General features: G+C 44.3%; 2 protein-coding genes across 4 annotated transcripts in view; both read right to left on the reverse strand.

Annotated features, from left to right (window-relative positions):
* LOC125982586 (cell adhesion molecule DSCAML1) overlaps positions 1-13733 on the reverse strand; it is a 32735-nt gene extending 19002 nt beyond the window's left edge. Inside the window, exons 1-3 of one of the 2 annotated variants that reach the window (XM_049743392.2) lie at positions 13438-13733; positions 8207-8527; positions 6608-6754 (exon numbers count right to left, since the gene is read on the reverse strand). In XM_049743392.2, the coding sequence (XP_049599349.1) occupies positions 6608-6754; positions 8207-8527; positions 13438-13480 (511 nt within the window). In that variant the 5' untranslated portion in view covers positions 13481-13733. The remainder of the gene's footprint in view (positions 1-6607; positions 6755-8206; positions 8528-13437) is intronic. The other variant, XM_049743391.2, reaches the window with a different exon arrangement.
* A 1866-nt stretch (positions 13734-15599) lies between these two features.
* Positions 15600-19404, reverse strand: LOC125982590 (sodium channel subunit beta-4). Of its 2 annotated transcripts, none has more exons than XM_049743415.2 (6): positions 19098-19404; positions 18830-19009; positions 17852-18015; positions 17568-17787; positions 17366-17495; positions 15600-17236 (listed from the first exon to the last, which is right to left on the reverse strand). In XM_049743415.2, the coding sequence occupies exons 2-6, from the start codon at positions 18918-18920 to the stop codon at positions 17137-17139; spliced, it is 705 nt and encodes a 234-aa protein (XP_049599372.1). In that variant the 5' UTR covers positions 18921-19009; positions 19098-19404; the 3' UTR covers positions 15600-17136. The 2 variants fall into 2 exon arrangements, with proteins under 2 accessions (XP_049599372.1, XP_049599371.1); XM_049743414.2 differs by having other exon boundaries at positions 18830-19012.
* Positions 19405-19833: the final 429 nt, after the last annotated feature.

Genomic DNA, 19833 nt, shown 5'->3' on the forward strand with positions numbered 1-19833 from the left:
CAAGCACAACAGTGTTTCCTTTCCAATTGTAATTGGATGACAACCAAAGAGTTTAAAAACCCGACTTTGACGTTAGAAAACTGCATTCTGTCGCAGAGAAGAATCCAAAAGAAGGTGAAACTAGATGGGAGGAGGAATGGATCAAAGAATTGCGACTGTCATGGGAAGAAGAGGAGGAAAAAATTCTGGAGATAACTCTCCGTGGTGCTGGTATCAACTCACACACACACATAGTCATCACAACCAGGCTTTAAAAATAGGACAAAGTGTGTTTCTCAATAGGAACAAAAATATAATGCTTAGTTGTGAGCAATTGTAGCGGAAGCAGCTCCTTTGGAAGAAATATTCAAGGAGAAGAATGGCAAAGAGAAAGAGCAATGAAAATCGCGGAGGAGGAACCAGCCCGTGTCTTCCTTTCAAACCTTATGCAAAAAAAAAAAAAAAAAGGGGTGTTGCATAAAACTGCACACCCTAACATTGCTCGCTCGTTCTACACTGCATAGCACAAGCAGGTGTCCGCCAATTAAATATATACACTTGTCTAGCTTTTATTCTCTTTGGCACTTAACCTCCATGAATGGCGTCCTCTTAACTCCTTCACTTCGCATTCAAAGCAGGCCCGAGTAATGCTTAACAAGCCATCGTGCGTCGGGGGCCCACCCCGCCGCATCTCCTCCATGAAAGAGACTTTGTTCAGGCGACCGAGCCGCTCAGATGGGGCAGAAGTCACGCTGCCAGTTAAGCCCACGCTGCATGAGCAATATCGCTCGTTTCCTTCTCGCTTCCTCTCCGTTCGTTTTCTGGACGGGCATCTCTGTGGTGTTTTCATTAAAAAGCCACGCTTCAGTGTCTAATCCAAACTGCTGTGGCCTTTCCTGAGCAATTCTGACTGCTTACCTCAGCTTTCAATCATGGCCTCTCTTTGCCGTGGCTAATGCCGGACAGTCGCGTGCACCAACAAGACAAGAGGACACGAAGGTCAAGAAGAAGAATGGTGGGAGAGGAGAGGAGGGGTGGAGCAGACAGACTAAAAGTCCAGTTTCCATTGCGATGGGACCACGTCTCTTCCGCTCCACCGACCGCCGCGTCCCAAATTGCCCTGTGTGACTTTAAACGGTAAACACTGGGGGATGGGTGGCTAGGGAGTGCATGTGAGATGCTCAACGGGGTCCCTCGTAAAAGTCTTCTCATGCAAAGGATGTAGTTTCCATAGATACAAACCCGCACTGCCGAGCCACGTCGCCCTCCATGAATGCATCTCCAGGCGCACGACGCTGCGTAAAGCTAAACGGACCGTCCTGGAAAGAAGGAGCGGGCCGCGAGCGGGACGAGGCATCAGAGGAAAACGAGGGGCCGAGGTGGAGGAAGATGTAGAAATAGCACTCCATTATTCATGATGTGTGTTTCATGTGCTTGGTGACATCTGGGACAGGCGTGATAATGAGGGTCCCGAGAGAGGGAAAGTCACTCACACACACACATCCCAATCCACCGCAGTTTGTAGAAATATGCTAACCTCGGTTCACCTCCTGGATACACACATCTCTGACTCCACACTGAGCTTTAGAGTGTCAATTCATGAAAGGAGCCTGCCTGTTCCACCCAAAAACATGCAAAAAAAAAAAAAAAAAAATATAGGGGACAATTCCAATCCCCCTACCAAGTTGTTTTGCTTCAGCTGTAGCTAAACAACATTGTTGAATATATGGTGTGTGTGTGTGTGTGTGTGTGTGTGTGTGTGTGTGTGTGTGTGTGGTGAGGTGCACTTCAGCTTAGCCCATGGCCTGAGGCCGTGAGCTGCATTAGCAGCACTGAGTGGGTTGCCTGGTCTGCAACCAGCAACCCCGCCCCTCCCCCCCACCAAAGCATTAGAGTGCTGGTGGCAGAGGAGTGTCACTGCCCAGTATGGAGAGAGACGGGGCTTAAGTCGTCACACACACATACACACGTCCAAAGGCATGTACACGCCCGTGTTTACCAGAGAGGCTCGTCGAAATCCCAGGCAGCAAAGTAAACAAATAACCCCAATGTGACGTTGGAAGAGGCACTCGACTCTTTAAAGTTGCTCGTCGCTACATCTGAGCATGACCTTGAACGCCGGTTGTCCGCACCAAGTCTGCTTTTTTAAGCGCTACTGTTCCAGCAAGACCCCAGCGCACAATAAAGCCTTGACTTTAGTTAACCCCATCAAACAGAGCTTGTGAGACACTCAGAATTAGTTCATTATAGTGTTGGTGTGGGGACTGTGTGTGATTGCTCAGCAAACAGTGCGTCGGATCAATAGGTCTGATTGCCGGGTCATGTCGGAACATGACACTTGGAGGGCCACCAGGGATCACATTTGATTCTTGATTATGTCTCTGCGTGACCCCGTCACCACGAGAAATACAGACCTCATTTTGGCTATCGTGACAAATATAATGACTTATTTGCAATGTATTTTTTGAATGTTTCTATAGTACAAACATTTATCTTGACAAGACTGTCACTAAGCCGTGTTACATACATGATACAATCACGTGAAAAGGACAAAAACATGGCCTTAAAACTTTAAACAGAAATCATTTTGAAATGTTATGTTATGAAAGGATTGGTGGGGATTAAAAGAAAATAGACTATTGTGGCCTGCCAAACACTGAGAAGCAAACTGGACATTTAAATGTTTCCTTAAAGACAATTTCGGGGAAAAACGTGCGGTAATCTCCCGGCACTAATCCGTCTCTCGCTAACCTAAACAAAGCAACAGAGGAAAAGGGTTAAAACCTCTTGACTTAAATCTTATTTCTTAAATCAGTCCAGGCAAGAGATCTCCTTTCACTTATTCGCACTAAGCCTTGGCACACGCTTTCATTTGTGATAGTGACTCAAATACTTAGAAAATGACAAGAGTGATTTAACCTTAATTGGGGCTATGAGAAAAAAAAAAAAAAAGTTAAAATCAGCAAATCTGACCTAATATGGAGTAAGTCTCCCTCTGTCAGATGTATTGTCACTAAGTCTGGCTTGAAGGCGGAGATGGTGGCCAGATTTGTGTCAGAGTGATGTGCTCTCGGGGACTTTCCCATCTCTCCCTCTTACACTGATTGACACTGATACGGCGATGCTCGACAAACACGCTCATACGCCATGCGTGTTACACGGCAGGCCATGCAGAGTATTCCGTGTTAAGTGCACGTGAGCGGGCGTGTGTCGTAGTGTGTAAATAGTCAATAATAGCCGACACTTGTCAGCCCTTTCCTGAACACACACAAAGCCCGTGGTTGGGACATTGTTGTTCTCCGTCTCAGCCCCCCCACCCCAACTCAGCACCCCCCCCCCCCTAAAACTGGCCTCTCAAGCAGAAATAATTATGCCTATTGTGGCCCTCGCGCGCACACACATGCACGCACACACACACACGCTTGTGCTAATTAACACACTCTTCCACGTGCCTACTCAAGCTAACTGAGTAAAAGATGGCTGCCAGCAGCCCATCTGCTCCTGCCTCGCTCTCACTCTCACTGAGGTAAATGGGACAAAATTACACGTACAAAAGAGAGGGAAGCACTCATTGAAGTGAGCAAACTGCAAAACACTGTCATGCGGTCGGATTGTACGTGAGCGTACAAACTGACGCCATCTTGCAATTTCCTTCCTTGCATGGAGGTTTTATTGCATGCTTGGCTTCATGATATCAGCTGCATGATGTGCCCCCCCCTTCTTACACACACCCTGCTGTGTGCCACATGGGGCAGCAGTGGCAGGATCATTGAAGGGATGGAAGAGAGAGTGAGGAAACGTGATATCACTGGACAGTTTGGGAAGGGGGGGGGCAGTCAATGAGGTTGTGTCCCATGAGCCCTGGGGAGGCCATGTGCTCCCCAGCCTCCCACCGTCACACCACGGCGAGCTGAGCGAGCGCAGCTTTAATGTAGCCCAGGTTAATGTTTAATGGCTTTTCCCTTTTCAGGCGGGTTCATGTCAAATCTGGAAATGGTTTTATTGTGTCACATTCAAAGTGTGTGTGGGGAGGCTTGTACATTTGTTCTCCCTAGAAATGAATGCATTTGTCGGACCGGTGTTTACACGAGTACGTGGTGTCTCAGACAAGCGATTCCATTCATGTATTCTTTGCTCTGTGGGCACAAGCTCAGATTTACTAACAGACACCTGATTGGAGTCTTAAGAAGACATTTAATTACTAGAATAAAAACTACTAAAATAAAAACAGTACCGTATTTTCCGGACTATAAGGCGCACCTAAAGACCTAAAATTTTCTCAAAAACCTTATAGTCCGGTGCGCCTTATATATGGACCAAATTCCTAAATTTAAACTGGCCCGAAGCATTGTGTCATGAAATCAATCATAAGTGGCCCGCTGAAGACTATGAATCATGAATTAAAAAGACTATGGATCATTATTTTGTGATTATAAAGTAATTTGTCATGCCTGAAGTTGAAATAAAAAAGATAAAATGGAGAATGATTTGATTTGGATTAAAAATCTGACATGATGTATTAATGGTGCGCCTTATCGTCCGGTGCGCCTTATATAAGGACAAAGTTTTAAAATGGGCCATTCATTGAAGGTGCGCCTTATAGTCCGGTGCGCTTTATAGTCCGGAAAATATGGTACATATGACACAGCAGAGATCAAAGTGACGCAACTACGAAACTGATCAGTTTAGATTCGTCATTGAGCCTTGTTTAGCTTGATTTCAAATAAACCATGTGAGCACCCTCGTGTGTGCGAGAGCGTGTGGTTTGAACCAGCTGACACCCAACAAGGACGCCAGGGGCCGAGAATTGATCAGTAATGTAGCCTGTAAGTGACCTTGCCTCTCAGCGAGACCCATTAGGATCCAAACGTGGATTCGTTTTACCCATTGACGTTAAACTATGATTCAATTTGACAATATTATACTAGGTGGAAGCCGAGTTGGGCATCTTCTGTGGGCCATCCATGTGGCCACAGCCATCTGCTGGTCCAGTCTGGATGCATCGGAGCCACTCATTAGTTCTCTGCTGGTTACTCTGACAGTTTAAATCTGTGCTCATGGTGATTTTTTTTTAGGCCCGTCCACTAACTCTTCATCTTTATGTCACTACTTCAACTCTCCTTCAGATCATGTCTCCAATTGTGCCTTATGTGGGCACAAACACACTTGTACAATACTTCACACCAATGACGGTACCGGGACGGGCAAGTGAAAGGGAACTAGGTCAGTCTGCCTGCACCCCCCCCACCCCTCCCCTCTTAAAACCCCCTTATAATGTTCTGGCTGGATAGGAAAGTGGGACACAGACAGAAATGTAAAACACACACATATTAATATATACACACAGACACACACACAAACAGATGGGGGACATGTGCGACTGTCAGAATGGAATCGGTTGGGCTTGGGAGGGCAAGGCCGCATGGTGTTATGTCATCAACTCAAGCATTGGGCCAAATTTTTTTCCTTTTCGTTGACTAGTTCTATGAAAGCAAGGTCATTGTTTTCCAACTGACAGGTGACTGGGTTTATTTGTTGCATGGATTTAATGTTTGATTGGCATGCGCAGATAAAAAAGAGGGTCAAGGTTGAACGGGCTTCACTGTGAGGGCTCGCAGCGTTTGTGCCGTCTAGCGTTTGTACAGAGGCGAGTGTCGAGTTCAGTGAGCAGCTCATCATGTTCAGCATCTGATCTTCACACTCACTGCTCATCAAGTGACCTATATAGCCATACATACACACGGCAGCCTCGTGACGCCATACCAAACACGGAAAGCATCTTGAAGTTCACAATCAAATCAGATGTTTGTTATCCAGATACGTGTCAAACTAACAAAAACATTTCAATGCATCCACGGATTGTTTACAAAATAAATAAAAATACCCAACGACAGCTACGGCCATATATGCCTGCATATGTATATTTTTTTTGTGCTTGTCGTCATGTCGACTACTAAACAAAACCTTGACGCCTGTTTATGAGACACAATGTTGGACTTTGCATACATAAGATATAAAACACCATCTGCCGGAACCTGAGGCCATTCTTGCCCTACTAGCCTCCTTGCTTCATTTTCCTTTCCTTCTATCGTTCCACCATTGCACTTGCACATATCGTAGCCTGACAAATTTTTCAAGAGCTACGATATAAACAATGATCACATAATAAAAGACACATCATGGAAATAGAAAAAACAAAGGCTTGACATTACTTTTTTTTCTCCTCACATGTAAATGATGTCCATCCAACTCCTTTCTTCAAGTGCATAATAGTAAGCTCAAGACCCGATGAAAGAAACTATACGTAAAGTCGGGAATGTCAATTACAGTTATCGTCAAGATTTGACATTTGTATCAATGAGATGTAAACGGAGAAAAGAAAATGTCTGCCCAGAGGAGGCTGAGTAAAAGAGGAGGGGGGGGGGTTCAAGCTGGAAGGCCAGCTCAATGATCCAGAACAGTGAGCAGACAGAAAACACAAAAAAGTCAACATACGTCAACTGTCATGCACCGACACAAACTAGATCAAAACCATCCTGATTCCTACAATGACATACAAAACATCTGCCGGCAGATATATATTAAAAAAAAAAAAAAAAAAAAAAAAAAAAAAAAAGCAATGTCTTACCTGGGACGATAGAGACCGTGTCTCTCTCCCAGGATACGACGCTGACGTACTCCTGCACGGCAGTGGGGATGAGGCACTTGAACACGGCTACGTTGCCCCGCATAGAGCGCTGGTCCGCCACCCGCACAGTGTAGGGCTCCCTGAAAACTACACACGTACACACAAAATATGTTTGCCTGTTTTTGAGCTTTGTTTGATTAGGTCCTAGCGCTCAACATTAATAGCTTGCATTAGACAAGATAATCACTGGATGTTTTTTGTTATCATTATGAATAATAAATCATTTTTGTTCAGAACTTTATGCTACCCACTTCCCCCCTCAATATGTTGCATGAGCAGAAGTTCATTAGCAAAAATGAAGCTTGGAACTATAAAAGGTTGCTAAGGAACTGGTGTTGGAATACTTTACTATGGAAGCAGAACTAGCATATGTTGTTGTTGGATGGGATTTTAGGATAATTTACATCACTTTTTAAAAAATTTTTTAGATCCAAATACGAGACCCCCACTAAGTTCCTCTGCAACCTGTTCAAGAGACACCAGGGCCCAACAGAGGCTACAGGATGTTTGGTTCACGCTAATCCCTCGTCTCCTGCAGCCAGGCTTTTGGGTCATGAGGGAATGACGGCAACGCCCGGCTGGCATGCAGCTCAGGGTCCTGGCTCAAATCCACAACTTGGCGCTAGTATTAGTATTAGAATGAATATGAGTATTAGTTCTGCTTGGTGTTGGGAGGCAGAATATGAAAGCAGATGTTGACAGCAGGAGGGAAGTGCGAGGGGGGGGGGGGGGAGACTGGCCTGAATGAACCGCAGAGAACAGACGCGGTGCAACTACTATATCATCCAGATTTACTCTGGCGGTGATTTGAGGTTACTATTTGTTGAGTAATTTCAATCTCTTCTTGGGAATCTCAATTTGTAGTTCTGCAATCCCCAAATGTGCGATTTTACAAGAGATGAGATCTGGCTTATTAAAGCAGCGGCACGCAGTCTAATCAATGAAAAGCACCAATTAGGGTTGTTAATGAGAGATAATTAAAGAAGTGTGCTGTAGCTATATTTAGTTTGACACAGGAGGGCAGTTTGGAGAACTTGGGTGGAGAGGAAAGAGAGAAGAGGGAATAAATGACAGCACAGAAGCTGCATCTGGTCAGATTTTCCAAAAATAGACAATTGAATTGAATCAGTCGACCTGCAATATTTCTCTCCTGCAAACAGCAAATACAAAAGTTATTTTTGCTAATGCAACAACAGTACACTCAAATCGGTCGTGACACTTTTTGTCAAATTTAATTTGGATCACTGAATCAACACATTTAAGGTGCTTCTTATCTTCTGTGTGTTTTTTAGCTTTCATGACACTGACGCGTTACATCGGGATAATGTCACGTGCTTCCGTCAAATCGTTGTGCTCTGTTTATTATGTTCTAGGTCATTCTGGATTTGGGTTCGGATGGACTATTTTGGGCCAGGTGATCCTGTGAGTGAACTAGTCTTTTATTTCCGCTGCTAATCACATTCACTCTACTCATCATGCAGAGTCTCATTTTGATCTCCGGGGACTCACACCCCCAACCCAACTAGTCAACCAACTCACCAGCTTTGATGCGGATGTTGGGGCTGCGGATTTTGCCCGCCTGGTTCTCGGCAGTGCAGAAGTAGTCGTTGTCATGGATGTAACTGTTGTAGGCGGAGGGCAAGAAGGAGTACAGTTGCAAGGTGCCATTGGCGTACACGTGGCGGATGTGGGGCACGTCGTAGATGTCGTCGCCGGTGGCCAGGTACCAGCGCAGAATGGCACTGGGGGTGCCCCCTGCTGGACAGGGTAGGGACACCCCCACCGAGCTGGAGTAGGTTACCCTCTGCAGGGAAGCGTTCACAAAGTACAGCCTGGTAGAGCTCACATCCTCACTGTGTACTGAAGGGGCAAAGAGAAAACAGGACATCAGGCAAATGTATTGCAAAATAAATCATAACAAATGTACGTCAAATGTCCAGCTGCAAACATTCGTCACGTGATGCAGAAAGCCAGGGATTTGGGCCAAAGCCCGTGGTGAATAAGGTAGATGGGGAAGGGGGCGGAGCCTGCTACCTCAATACAGTTGTACGCTTACACAAACAAAGAGGACGCGAGAGAACACTGATGATAGGTTATGTGATTGGAATTTCTATGCCAGACGCAGATTTAAGTCTGTTTAATCTCCTTACATATTTAACACACACACAAATGCACGCACACAGAGAGACAGACATACAGGACTCATTGGCACTCACATGAAACGCATTCAGAGAACTAAGAGTGAGAGGAAAGATGGAGGTAGGGGGTCTTGAAAATTTGGGGTCACCATAGAAAAGATTAAGTGAGGAAAAACTACAAGGGTAGACATCTTGCTATGTCTTCATTCTAATTTTTACAGTGACCGTGTAGTATTAGAATATAGATTTTTTTCAAAAATATATGTTTACCTAATAGAATATTTTATATAGCGTATTAAACCACATAAATTTTTGGGGTGTGTCACAACTATAATTTTTTTTCTAGACAATTCAGTACTGGCAAAACTGTCATATAGCTCTTATTTTGTCTGTAACAATAAAGTCACGATATATTCTTACAATATAGTATAGTTAATATAGTCTAACAGTGGTTTTATACCAGATCCTTTCATCTATTCAGGATACATAAAAGTCTGTCTGCACGAGATTAATGTGAGGAACATAAAAGTTGAAGGTAGTTGCCGTAAAAACGTCCGCTGGGTTATGATTTAACCCAAATAACTCCATGAAAGCTAAAAATGGCTGTACTATAACAAAATGGGTTAAACACCTGCTCAACACAAGTGACGCTTGTAGATCAACACTGTCACCACCGCTGCTACTAACTTTACCATCTTGAGCTGAAGTGAAAAATCACAATCACAAGTGAGAGTGCCCCGAAGCTTGAGATTGATCAAACTGGTCAGAATGTTACAGATGGTATATGAAATGTGACTGACAGCCCAATGGCGAGCAGAAAAAAAAAAAAATCCAGGTCAGACTCCCTCCCCACTGCAGATTACTGATAATGGCCCCTGAGCATAAAGCCATATTAAAGATTGCAATATCTATAATCTCCCAATCGGGGGACAGGGCTAAAGTAGAGGAGTGCGGGGGTCACCCTGAGAGCTTGGGGGAGGGAGGAGTGGGCTCTGGTTGTGGATTACATGCCCGGGGGCCCGGGCACACAAGGCTGGGGAGTACTAGGGGGACTGATGGAGCAGGAACAGAAACAGGATCAGCGCAAACTCCCACCACTCAAAATCAGCGCATGCACCACGCAACTGCACAAACGAAAGCAAAAGTCACAATAGGAGGAGACAATGTGTTGTCACAATGTGATAAACATTTGGGGATTGTAGAATGAGAAAAATATAAAAGGGTCTTTTTTTGTTTCATCCCTCTCCAAAGTTTTGAATATTTTTTGACTCCCAAACAAAAAGAAAGTAAGACGTGTAAATACTGGAAAAATTCGGTACTTATTGGAGCAGAGTCCGACAGTCGAGTACTGCATGGGCTGTCAGAGCCGCAGCCGCTATTTTATACATCCTGCCAGAGCGCCGCATGAATATGTATGTTGTAGAGGTAGAAGTCATAACCTATGCAAGGTTTCATCATGCATAATGCAGCTGATCTGCGCTTCAGCAAGATGTGAGTATGCACCATGCAACACTCACACACAACTGGAATGGAAAGAGGTGGTAAACAAAGCCCAGAGCCGCCACCGGTGTTTCAACATACATGTGCCTTCGCACCCCTGTGCCCAACCAGACGTGTAGCAACGTGTGTTCTTCTATTATCGCCATCCATCTGCATTAATTTGACAGCAGTCTCTATCAAATTGGGTGATGGGGGTTCTTTCCAACGACAAGTAAAAAGTAACTTCTAAAGTTGTGGTTTTTGACAAATGGGGTATAATGTGGAGAAAACTGAAGCGGAGGAGGGAAAAGTGCACGGGGACTGTCACAAGGGGTGTGAATTGAATATTGGGGGGATGTCAGGAGATAAAGGTAGGTGTAAGCTTGTAGCTAATCCTTGGGGTCTCGTGTAAGTGGGCGGGGGATGCGCTTGGGGTTACATCTAATCAACGGAGGGATATGGTAGTTCCCACCTACTGTCTTTATGCACGGCCTGTCCCAAACAATCTGCTACGCCCTCCGCCAACATCATCCCACCCAGCCACCCCCGGCCTGTGCTGTGTCAGTGGAAAAAGAAAAGTGTGCTACTTCAGCAGTCCCCTGGGACCTGCTCCCCCCCTCACATCAAAGCAGCCAGTTTCTCTCCTAATGTGAATATCAAATCTGTGGATCACAAGTCCCAGCACAGTCTGCATAAACGGCCCCTCCCCCCAGCCTTTAATTCTGCCTAGTGATGAGGGAAAGAGAGGGAGGGGAGTTGCTGCGAGAGGAGGAAACGATGGCGGGAGGGGAGCGATGGAGATCGAACAAAAACAACCACTTGCTTCATGAATTTGACATTTGCCGAATGAATCTAGCCCAAAAAATACGCCAGTCGAACACTGCGGTGTCTTTTGAGTTTTGCGTCTGTTCCTTAACTTGCCTTCAACTTAGAAATGCAATTATGGATGCCTGCAGTGACTTTCACATCTCAAGTTTGCAGCAATAAACTAATAGTTTTTCACAGTAAAAATGAGAATATGTGATTCTGAAGAGCAAGGCTACAATGATGCAAATGTATCACACTTGCCTATTTGAAATCATCATGTACATCCAGAGTGGTCCACGTGCATTTTATTTTTACAATCTTGTACATTGCATCAATATTTTTTAAAATGGAATTGTGCAAATGGGAAGCTGCCTTAATAATGTCACCCAGTGGAGCCGGCAGCTCTGTCATTGAGCGGTGCCTACTGCTCACCATGCAGCTTTAATTGTGCAGCCTTGCAAAGACAGCACTGGGAATTGGACTGCAGGGAAGGGAGGGCCAATTTAGCATATTTCTATTTGCGGAGGTTGAGCTGCATATGGGGGACACATGGGTGAAGGATCGCCTTATTGCTTCGTGAGATAGATCAAATTCACGTTTTTTGGTTTATTTTGAACCGCTCGCCTTTTAATAGGAGCCTCAAAAGAAGGCCCCCACTTGGCAGGCCGCTGGACGTTAAATTGCTCAAAATCCATTCTGTGTGGATATAATAAAAGAATTGGACTGAAAGCTCCCAACTTTTATAGAATATTCCAAATTGTTCGAGAAATACCGGCATTGTGCTTTAATCGACTCTTAACCAATTCGCGTTAATTACACTGCCTGCTAAACGCGCGTGCCTTTTTCCTTCCGCTCCCATATATTTTTTTTTTTGCACTTGAGCGCGTATATTCCAAGGCAAAAAGTGACAAATAAACTTCGCATTTCCGTTTGTGTATGCATAACGCGTAGGAGCCATATGTTTAGAGCAAGCACAACAAGGGTGTCCCCGTTCTCTTAATTCTGCGCGCCATTACGCACGCGACACACACGCACACACGGGCGCGCGCAAAAGGGGCGCACACCCTGCCAGGCGCGCGAACACGTCTGGGGGTCCAGGTGCTCCATTAGTGAGGAACATGACCGGGCAAGTCTGCAATCTGGCCCACCTCCTCTCCCCTGAGTATGGACACCCTCATTTGCGTAAATTCACATGCACGAAGGGCGCACCGTGACTTCATTAATTCCTTCTTCAAGTTGATAAATAAATAAGGGGGAGATTCGATATAGTGGCTTTAAGAAAATAAAAATTACAAATAAGGGGGGAACGACTAATTGCAATAAATTAAGGTGCGAGAAGGGGAAAAAAAAACCTCGAATTTGTGTAGAAAGCAGACGTATGGCTTCCACATTTTAATACAAAATGTCACACATTCGTTGATATAAAGGCCCGGATGTGCAAAGGGTGCTTAATTTCTGCAATTTTCGATGCAGATGTGTCCAGATTATAAAGCACTTTAATAGAAGAGGATCAACTTGGCAGCAGGATGGGGGGATTTATTTCACAGGGAAGAAAGAAAAAAAATAAATGTACTGAAATCAACCCCTTTACGTTTACAAATCAATTTCAAAGCTGAATGTCAAAGCGGCTAATTGCACCAATTAGGGCCTTTATGCGGCTTTATCCCGATTTAGCCAAAAGGGCCGTTGTCGGGGAAATGCCTTTTGTTAATCAAATTACTAATAGCAATAAATTGTCGCTAATTACAAAAAATAATGAAAGTGCCGAAAATATCCTGATGGAAATGGCTCGTTTTGTGGAGGAGCGATTGGACACGGCCTTATCAAAACAGCTGCAATTAGCAAAATATGCACAATGAGTGGGAAATTAATCGATAGAAACCACACGCGTGCCTTGTGAAAACTTTAAAGAGCGCAAAATTTGGGGTGCAATTCGTTGCAATAGACGGGATCGATTGAAAGATGTGCATGATTTGCATGTTTTCCACCTCTCGCTGTATTTGCACCTCATTCTCTCCATTCAGCCATTTTACATATTCATATCCCAACTGGTAATGCGAAAAACAATCCAGGCGTCACGGGCCCGAGCTCGAAAGCGCACATCTCGCACAAAAACACACTTTTTTAGCATCACTTTCTTAAAAACATACGCATTTGAGCCGTCCTTTGCATTTGTGTCTTAAAAATAAGCGTGAATATTTTCTATTAATTAGACGACGCCTCAAAGCGGCAGCCTCGCATCACATTGCGAATGAATGCATTTACAATATTTTCGATCGATGGTCGCCGTTAAATCAACTTAGAAACTATCATACTCACTAAATGACAATATGGAATTTGTCTTACCTTCTTGGAGAGAGTACAGCAGGAGTAAAGTTACAAGCCACATGCCATAAATAGCAGGTATATTTTTGGGAGATATTTGCAATCCTGGCGAGCGTGAGGCGCAGGGGTTTATTTTTCCTAATTTTTTTTTTCTTTTTTGGGGGGCCAGGTGGGTCTCCGTGCTGGACTGGCGACTGTGTTCCCCGGAGGTCTCTCCAGCCCTGCCGCCCCACTAAGAATGGATGGGAAAGGAGACGAGCCTCAGCCCCGCCCAAGTCCCTCCTCTCTTCGCGGGACTAGCGCCGTGAACAAATCCAACATCCACCTTCTTCCAGTGGACGAGTGGTCCGGGGTCTGGCGGAGGGGATACATATGGGTCTCGGCCGTCTTGGTCCATCCGTGACCCAAATTTAGGGTCTGGATTGCTTGGCACCCAGGGGAGCGCGCCCACCTGTGAGCGCAGGATGACCCTTTGCGCAATGTGGACCAGACAAGATGCGCATCGCATTGGAATCGAAGCGCTATGGGACGAACGTTACACCTTTTTGTATATGCGTGTGTGTTTTTTGTAATCTATTTCGAGTATCTGGACTTCTATTAGATTGATATCATATTGTTTTTCCTCTGCAGAAAGCAATGAGAATGGAGCGCAGCTGTGCGCTCAAGCATTGGTTGGGTGGATGGGGGGGCTGTGACAGAAGGTAGACCAAAAATGTAGTTTTTTTTTTAGCATCTAAACACAAAATGTGAAAGTCTCTACAGTTTATTTAAATTTAAAAAAGGGGGCTATAGATCAGATCCAGCTTATTAAATAATACATTTTAAGTTGTACTGAAAACGAACAAGATGTAAAAAAAACATTTCATGAGGTGCAACGTCAGATTGTGTGCGTTATTGCTGCATGGTCGCATTTTTTTTTTAAATTCAAACAAATTCAAACGGTGGTTTAACAATTTTCATAATGAAATTTTATTGTGAAAATTGTTAAACTTAAAAACTTAAGTTACCACCCTTTACACTTTTTAACCATTTTGCTAAGTTAATATCGTCACGATTCTATCTACAGCCACCTATATATCTCATCATATATGCAGTGCAAAAATTATTCAAGTTCACGTAACTACAGTCTGGGATCTATTAATTGTTCACTACAGCTAATGTATCTTTGTTGATGTAGTAGCTATGCCAACGATTAACGTGACAAACAGAGCAGTTAACGCCCTTCCACTAGATGGCAGAATGTTCAATTCACTTGTGTGTCCACCTGTTGTCATTGTCAGCAAAAGTTCATCTTCAACAGCCCCCCTGCCCGGGTTACACGCAATGTAAAGTAATGAGACAACATATTTTGATTAACATTGTAGTTTGCTGATGTGCCGTGTCTTTTTTTTTTTAACTGTAAATTGCCATACTGTCTCAAAAAAGGTTGGGAAACTTCCAAGTTAAACTGTGTTGTGTACTCTCATAAACCGTTCTGCAACGCGTCCAATAGCAGCGGATATCTGTGCAGAAATTTAACACACTGCTGACGCCTGCTGGTTGAATATAATATAACATGCAGCCCGTTTTTAATGCACAAAAACAAACAAAAAAATATTGCAACTTAACTTTGTTCTGCAAACCGGTTAATGGCGTGTGCTTTGATCAGAGTTGCACACAAGAGTGACTAACGTGTGATTAGTGGGATTGAGGCATAAGAAAAACTATCTTTATGTTAGCCAGCTATGCTATGCTAGTAAAGGTTCCATCAGGTACAGCCTTAAAAAAAGTCAATGAAGTGCTACACAGTGCTGATTAGTCTGAGGTCCAGCCATTGTCTTTTTTTCGGTTCATTAAACAATTAACTCCACGCGCATTCTTGTAATGACGTCTTATATTCCATAGTTATCATGTGTTACTTTTCTTACCTATAGGAAAAAGCTGCTTGAAGGATCATCAGGTTGCTACATTTTGTGACAAGAGCTGGTAAAGTTGCACTCGCACTGAATTACTGCAGGTAATTGGAATATACCAAGTGTTTGCAACAAAGGGGGACAGGTTCAACCTGTTGTGTGTATTGCATTGTGCAGCAGTGGTTCCCCAAATGATTGAATTTGACTTAAATTTGCAAGTTAGTCTTTCGCGGTAACCGTAGATGTTGCTTTTGTTTAAGTGTACCCTGACAAAACGAGCAAGACAAGGCATATTTTGCTCCAAACTTTATTTCGTTCTTTCAGTACCAAACAGGTTCAGAGGTTAACGCCTAACATCTGTGGGCAAGCTAGAGGCGAATATTTGCGTGCAGCGATGGAGAATGATGGGGCAAGTCTGCACACTGCAGATTCTGATGTCGTCTATGGATTCCAAGATGGTTCTTTTTGGATGTTCTCATTTCTCCTTGCAACCCAACACCCTAATCCAGATAATAATAAATTGTATTGCTTGCGATATCATCACAGTGACTCAGAGGATCAGTGTTACAATTTTTTTTTTTTTTTTTACAGCCAGAGCATGCACTCATTTTGTAACTTGCATAGAACTGATGATCGTCACACTGCCCTCTCCATCAGAATATACATAAACTGAACTACATTCAGAGGTCCATCACAATATCATCAAATATGGTAGTCAGTAATCTGGAATCATTTCAGAAAAAAATGATTTCAATTTCCATCAAACGGAATTCTTCATCAACCACTGGCGTATATTATCAACCTAGCCATCCTTTATTATAGTATTGCTAATAGCCAGCGGTTAAAGAATGGAGGCACAGTATAATTTGTATTCTAAAATAAATTAAAAAATCCCACTACAGGATGATGACGTAACACCCGTTGCCCATTCACACTTTAGTTGTTCTCCTCCAGCATTTGTTTGCCTCACAATCCAGAGGTAATCTTTTCAAGGTGCAATTCTATAAATATAAAACGTAAATTCATTTCCTGATGTGTTGCTCATCTTGACACGTCGACTGGCAGAACACTGGTACTACACTACCCAGCGTGCAATATGAGAGCTAGTCACGTGGTCACGGAGGGACTTCGCAATTCACAGGGCAAAACATCTTTTTCGCTTTGCCATTCAAATAACTGTGGTAAAACATTTGCGTGGATTAATACAGTACAAATTAACCAGGACTGGACACGGACAATGCATGGCCATAAAAATAGGATATGATCTTGTAGTATATGAGGTTTTATTAATTGACCTCGCAGAGCTAAAACTATTATTACTGTCAGTGGAGTAGAATATATAACCCGCGTTGTTTTTTTCATTTTATTTTTTTTAAAGCGTTCTAAATGCAGACTCATGTCACATGCATGAATTGCATTAATTGTTTTCCATAAAAGCAGCAACACTGGTAGGACATTAAGAGGATTGTCGAGTTCAAGTGAGATGATCCATATTTTTGTAATATTTGCATGTAATGTATCCATACTTTGTATTTATACTACATTTTACACAGACGCGAATGATGAGTAAAGCCCTGTTCAGCAAACGTGCTTGGAAAAATAAAAAGAGCGCTTTTGTATTTAAGGAAAAATACGGAGAACTAATTCAATTTGACATAAAGGAGGTCTAAATATTGAACCTTGGTGTCTTTGGTTGAATCATACGTGTAAAACACGTTTGACAAAAGCATCTAAAATCTTTTCTCCTGTGCATAGCATGTACATTTGAAAATCAAAGCCAGGCAGGCACGAAAAGCACTCCTATGGGTTTTAAAATGCATGCATGTCCTCATTTCTGTTTTGTAGGTTTGGGTTTTGAGTCTACTTTCGTTCCTGAGAGGCCGTTTTCTGTGTTGTCGATCCCTGATGAAGTTACAAGGCACTCCTTACTGCTCGATGGTTGGAGGAGGGAAGAAGGGGGTTGTTGGAGAAGAAGAACAGACATCAACAGCATCTCAAACAGCACAATCTCATCTCATCCAAGTTGTGTTCATCATATTGAAAGAACATGAACTCACTTTTTCTCCTCAAGCTTGGATAGAACAAAGAGAGTGAAGTTCTTCAGCAGCATGAAGCCCATGAGCAGCGCAATAGCTCCACCCACAGCGGAAGCTATGATGATCGTCAGCGTGTTGTCCACCTCCCTCACTGCGGAAAACACAGAAGTCACCGGCCGCAATATATATCAACGATGAGACCAGAGAAGATTGAGTCGCTCACGCTCGTCCACCACAATGAGCGTGAAGATGGCGCTGTGGTTCTTGTCCTTTTCTTTGGGGTTGCGTCCAAAGCAAGTGTACTGGCCTCCATCCTCAAAGGTGATGTTCCACAACAAAATGGAAATGTTGTGGTTTTGATTCTTGCCCACAAATTCAAAGCGCTCTTTATGCATCTTCACTTTTGGCACCGACCCCTCTGACGGTATCACGGCATCACACACCTTGATGGCAAAAAAGGAAAGCCATCAACCCACGCACAACTGGCCACCATTTTGGAGGGCTTACCGTTTGCATGGTGCCATTGTCATTGAACTGCCATCTAAAGTAAAGGTTCTCAATGCCAATGCAGCTGGCGTATGAGCAGGGCAACATGACCGTGCTGCCATTGACAGCCTGCAGGAAAGGAATCTTGCCGACAATCATCTCCAAGGCCTGAGCAGGCTTCACAACTGAGGAGCGACACGTTAGCATTAGCCCACTTTCTTTCTAAATGCAGCACATGCAAGTCCCGCCAGCGCTTCTCCACTTGTGTTTAATGCTTCCACCTAGTGTGTATTGTGGAAACTACATGCTGACAAAGCATTGTGCACAACTTCAAGGCACAGGTGCAATGACAGAGGGAGAAACAATGCTAAATCCAAAAAAGCTGTACGTGCATCTTACGATGCAGTTCACAATTTGCTCATAACAACATCAAGGTCAAAATGAGGTCGAGCATCTTTGCAGCAAATAGGGGGGGGGGGGGAGTGAAGGAGGTCACATGTGTGAGAGACTGGTATTGATTCCTTCACATCGCGCCCTCGCTATCGCAATTCCTCTTGTGCTATGGTGCATGGTGAGTTTGCAAAAATAGTAACAGTAAGGGTGAAGCGCGACTAACACCTCTCCTGTGTTTGTGACAATTACGTTTGCCACACAAAATTCACAATCTGGTGTCAGAGTTGCTGTCACCTTGTTCTGACTATGGCGAGTAGGGCAGAACATCTGGAGCTGACGTTTCAGAGATGTCACATGTTTTCTTTTATTTTAGCGCTTTAAGTGCCTGTATGAATAATGCAAAGCTAATTGAAAACAAATAAGAGCATCTTGTACATTAACGTCGAATGATTTTTGATGCTCTCCAAATGCTTGAGTCAGTCTTGACCACATCCGTTCCTCACAACTTAACTCATTAAAAATCAATTTAGCGGAGAATTTCATCTTGAAGCATCAGCCGCCAAAGCAAAACGACAATAGGGGAGTTGAAACAGTTGATGACATTACCAAGCAGTAGTGCGAGGACCAGGTTCAAGGTTGTGCGTGGATGGCCCAGCGTCAGGGCATCGACCCACATCCCACGGACGTCCATGTCCATACAAGATTTGCACTCCGAAGCGTTTCAACAGCCAGACTTGCGACAATGTCCCTTCGCCAAACTCAGCACTTTATTTGGCGTAATGGATGCTTCTGAAGAAAACACAAAACAATTGAAACTACCAATGAAACATCATATGGACGGAAAAGTTTCAGTGTCCTTCAAATATGAACCTACCTGCTCGTGTTCCCTCCGTGGCCCGGAGCGCGGCGGCTCAGCGGCCAACTCTCACCGTGCTGCACCGTCAGGGTTCACTCAAGGAGAATCCACCAGTCCGCATTCTCACTGCAGCTGCAGCGGCTGCCACATTGCAGGAGCGGCCAAGCTAGAGAGACAATTAGAGAGGAGAGGCAGCCGGACGGGAGGAGACGCTGCCAGTGGAGACCCCCAAAATCAGCTGACTCCTCCTTCTGCTCACCCCTCAGGCTATCTAGCAACTTTTGCCTGTCCTCTGCGCTGGCCACGTGCCACCATCACCTTCCCCCATATGCCTTCCCTCCCTCCCTCCCTCGGCCCCACTGCTGACTCGGGGTGTGTATGCGGGCACTTTTGTCAGAGTGTTTGTGATGAGCAGGGAAAAGTTCTGCAGTGCAGATTGGGCTTGTGTAATGCGGCCCCAGGGTCGATCCACACCGCACGGAGAGCGTCATTTCCCTGATGCTGCATGTCTGGGTTTGCTACGCCTCTTGTGGACCCCATCATAAACATGCAGTGTGGTATCGATCATGTAGCCGATGCTCAAAAGGTCAAATTGTGCTCCGCCGTGAGCCGGGCCGTGCAGCTTGCAAGTGCATTGTTGTGACATAAGTGCTGCAGTCATTTTTCATAACGGGACAGCTCTTCTGCAATAAACATGCATTCAATCATCAGCAAGGAAGACTGCTGCAGTCTTCAGTGCAGGGCAGAATATAAG

This window comes from Syngnathus scovelli, chromosome 15 (assembly GCF_024217435.2).
Source record: "Syngnathus scovelli strain Florida chromosome 15, RoL_Ssco_1.2, whole genome shotgun sequence".
NCBI lineage: Eukaryota > Metazoa > Chordata > Actinopteri > Syngnathiformes > Syngnathidae > Syngnathus > Syngnathus scovelli.

Coding starts and splice junctions, on each gene's coding strand:
- LOC125982590 (XM_049743415.2), bottom strand. CDS start 18,920: ATGGACATGGACGTCCGTGGGATGTGGGTCGATGCCCTGACGCTGGGC. Junction 18,016..18,829: donor GGTCCTCGCACTACTGCTTG/GTAATGTCATCA, acceptor GTCGCTCCTCAG/TTGTGAAGCCTGCTCAGGCC. Junction 17,237..17,365: donor TCCAAGCTTGAGGAGAAAAA/GTGAGTTCATGT, acceptor ACCATCGAGCAG/TAAGGAGTGCCTTGTAACTT.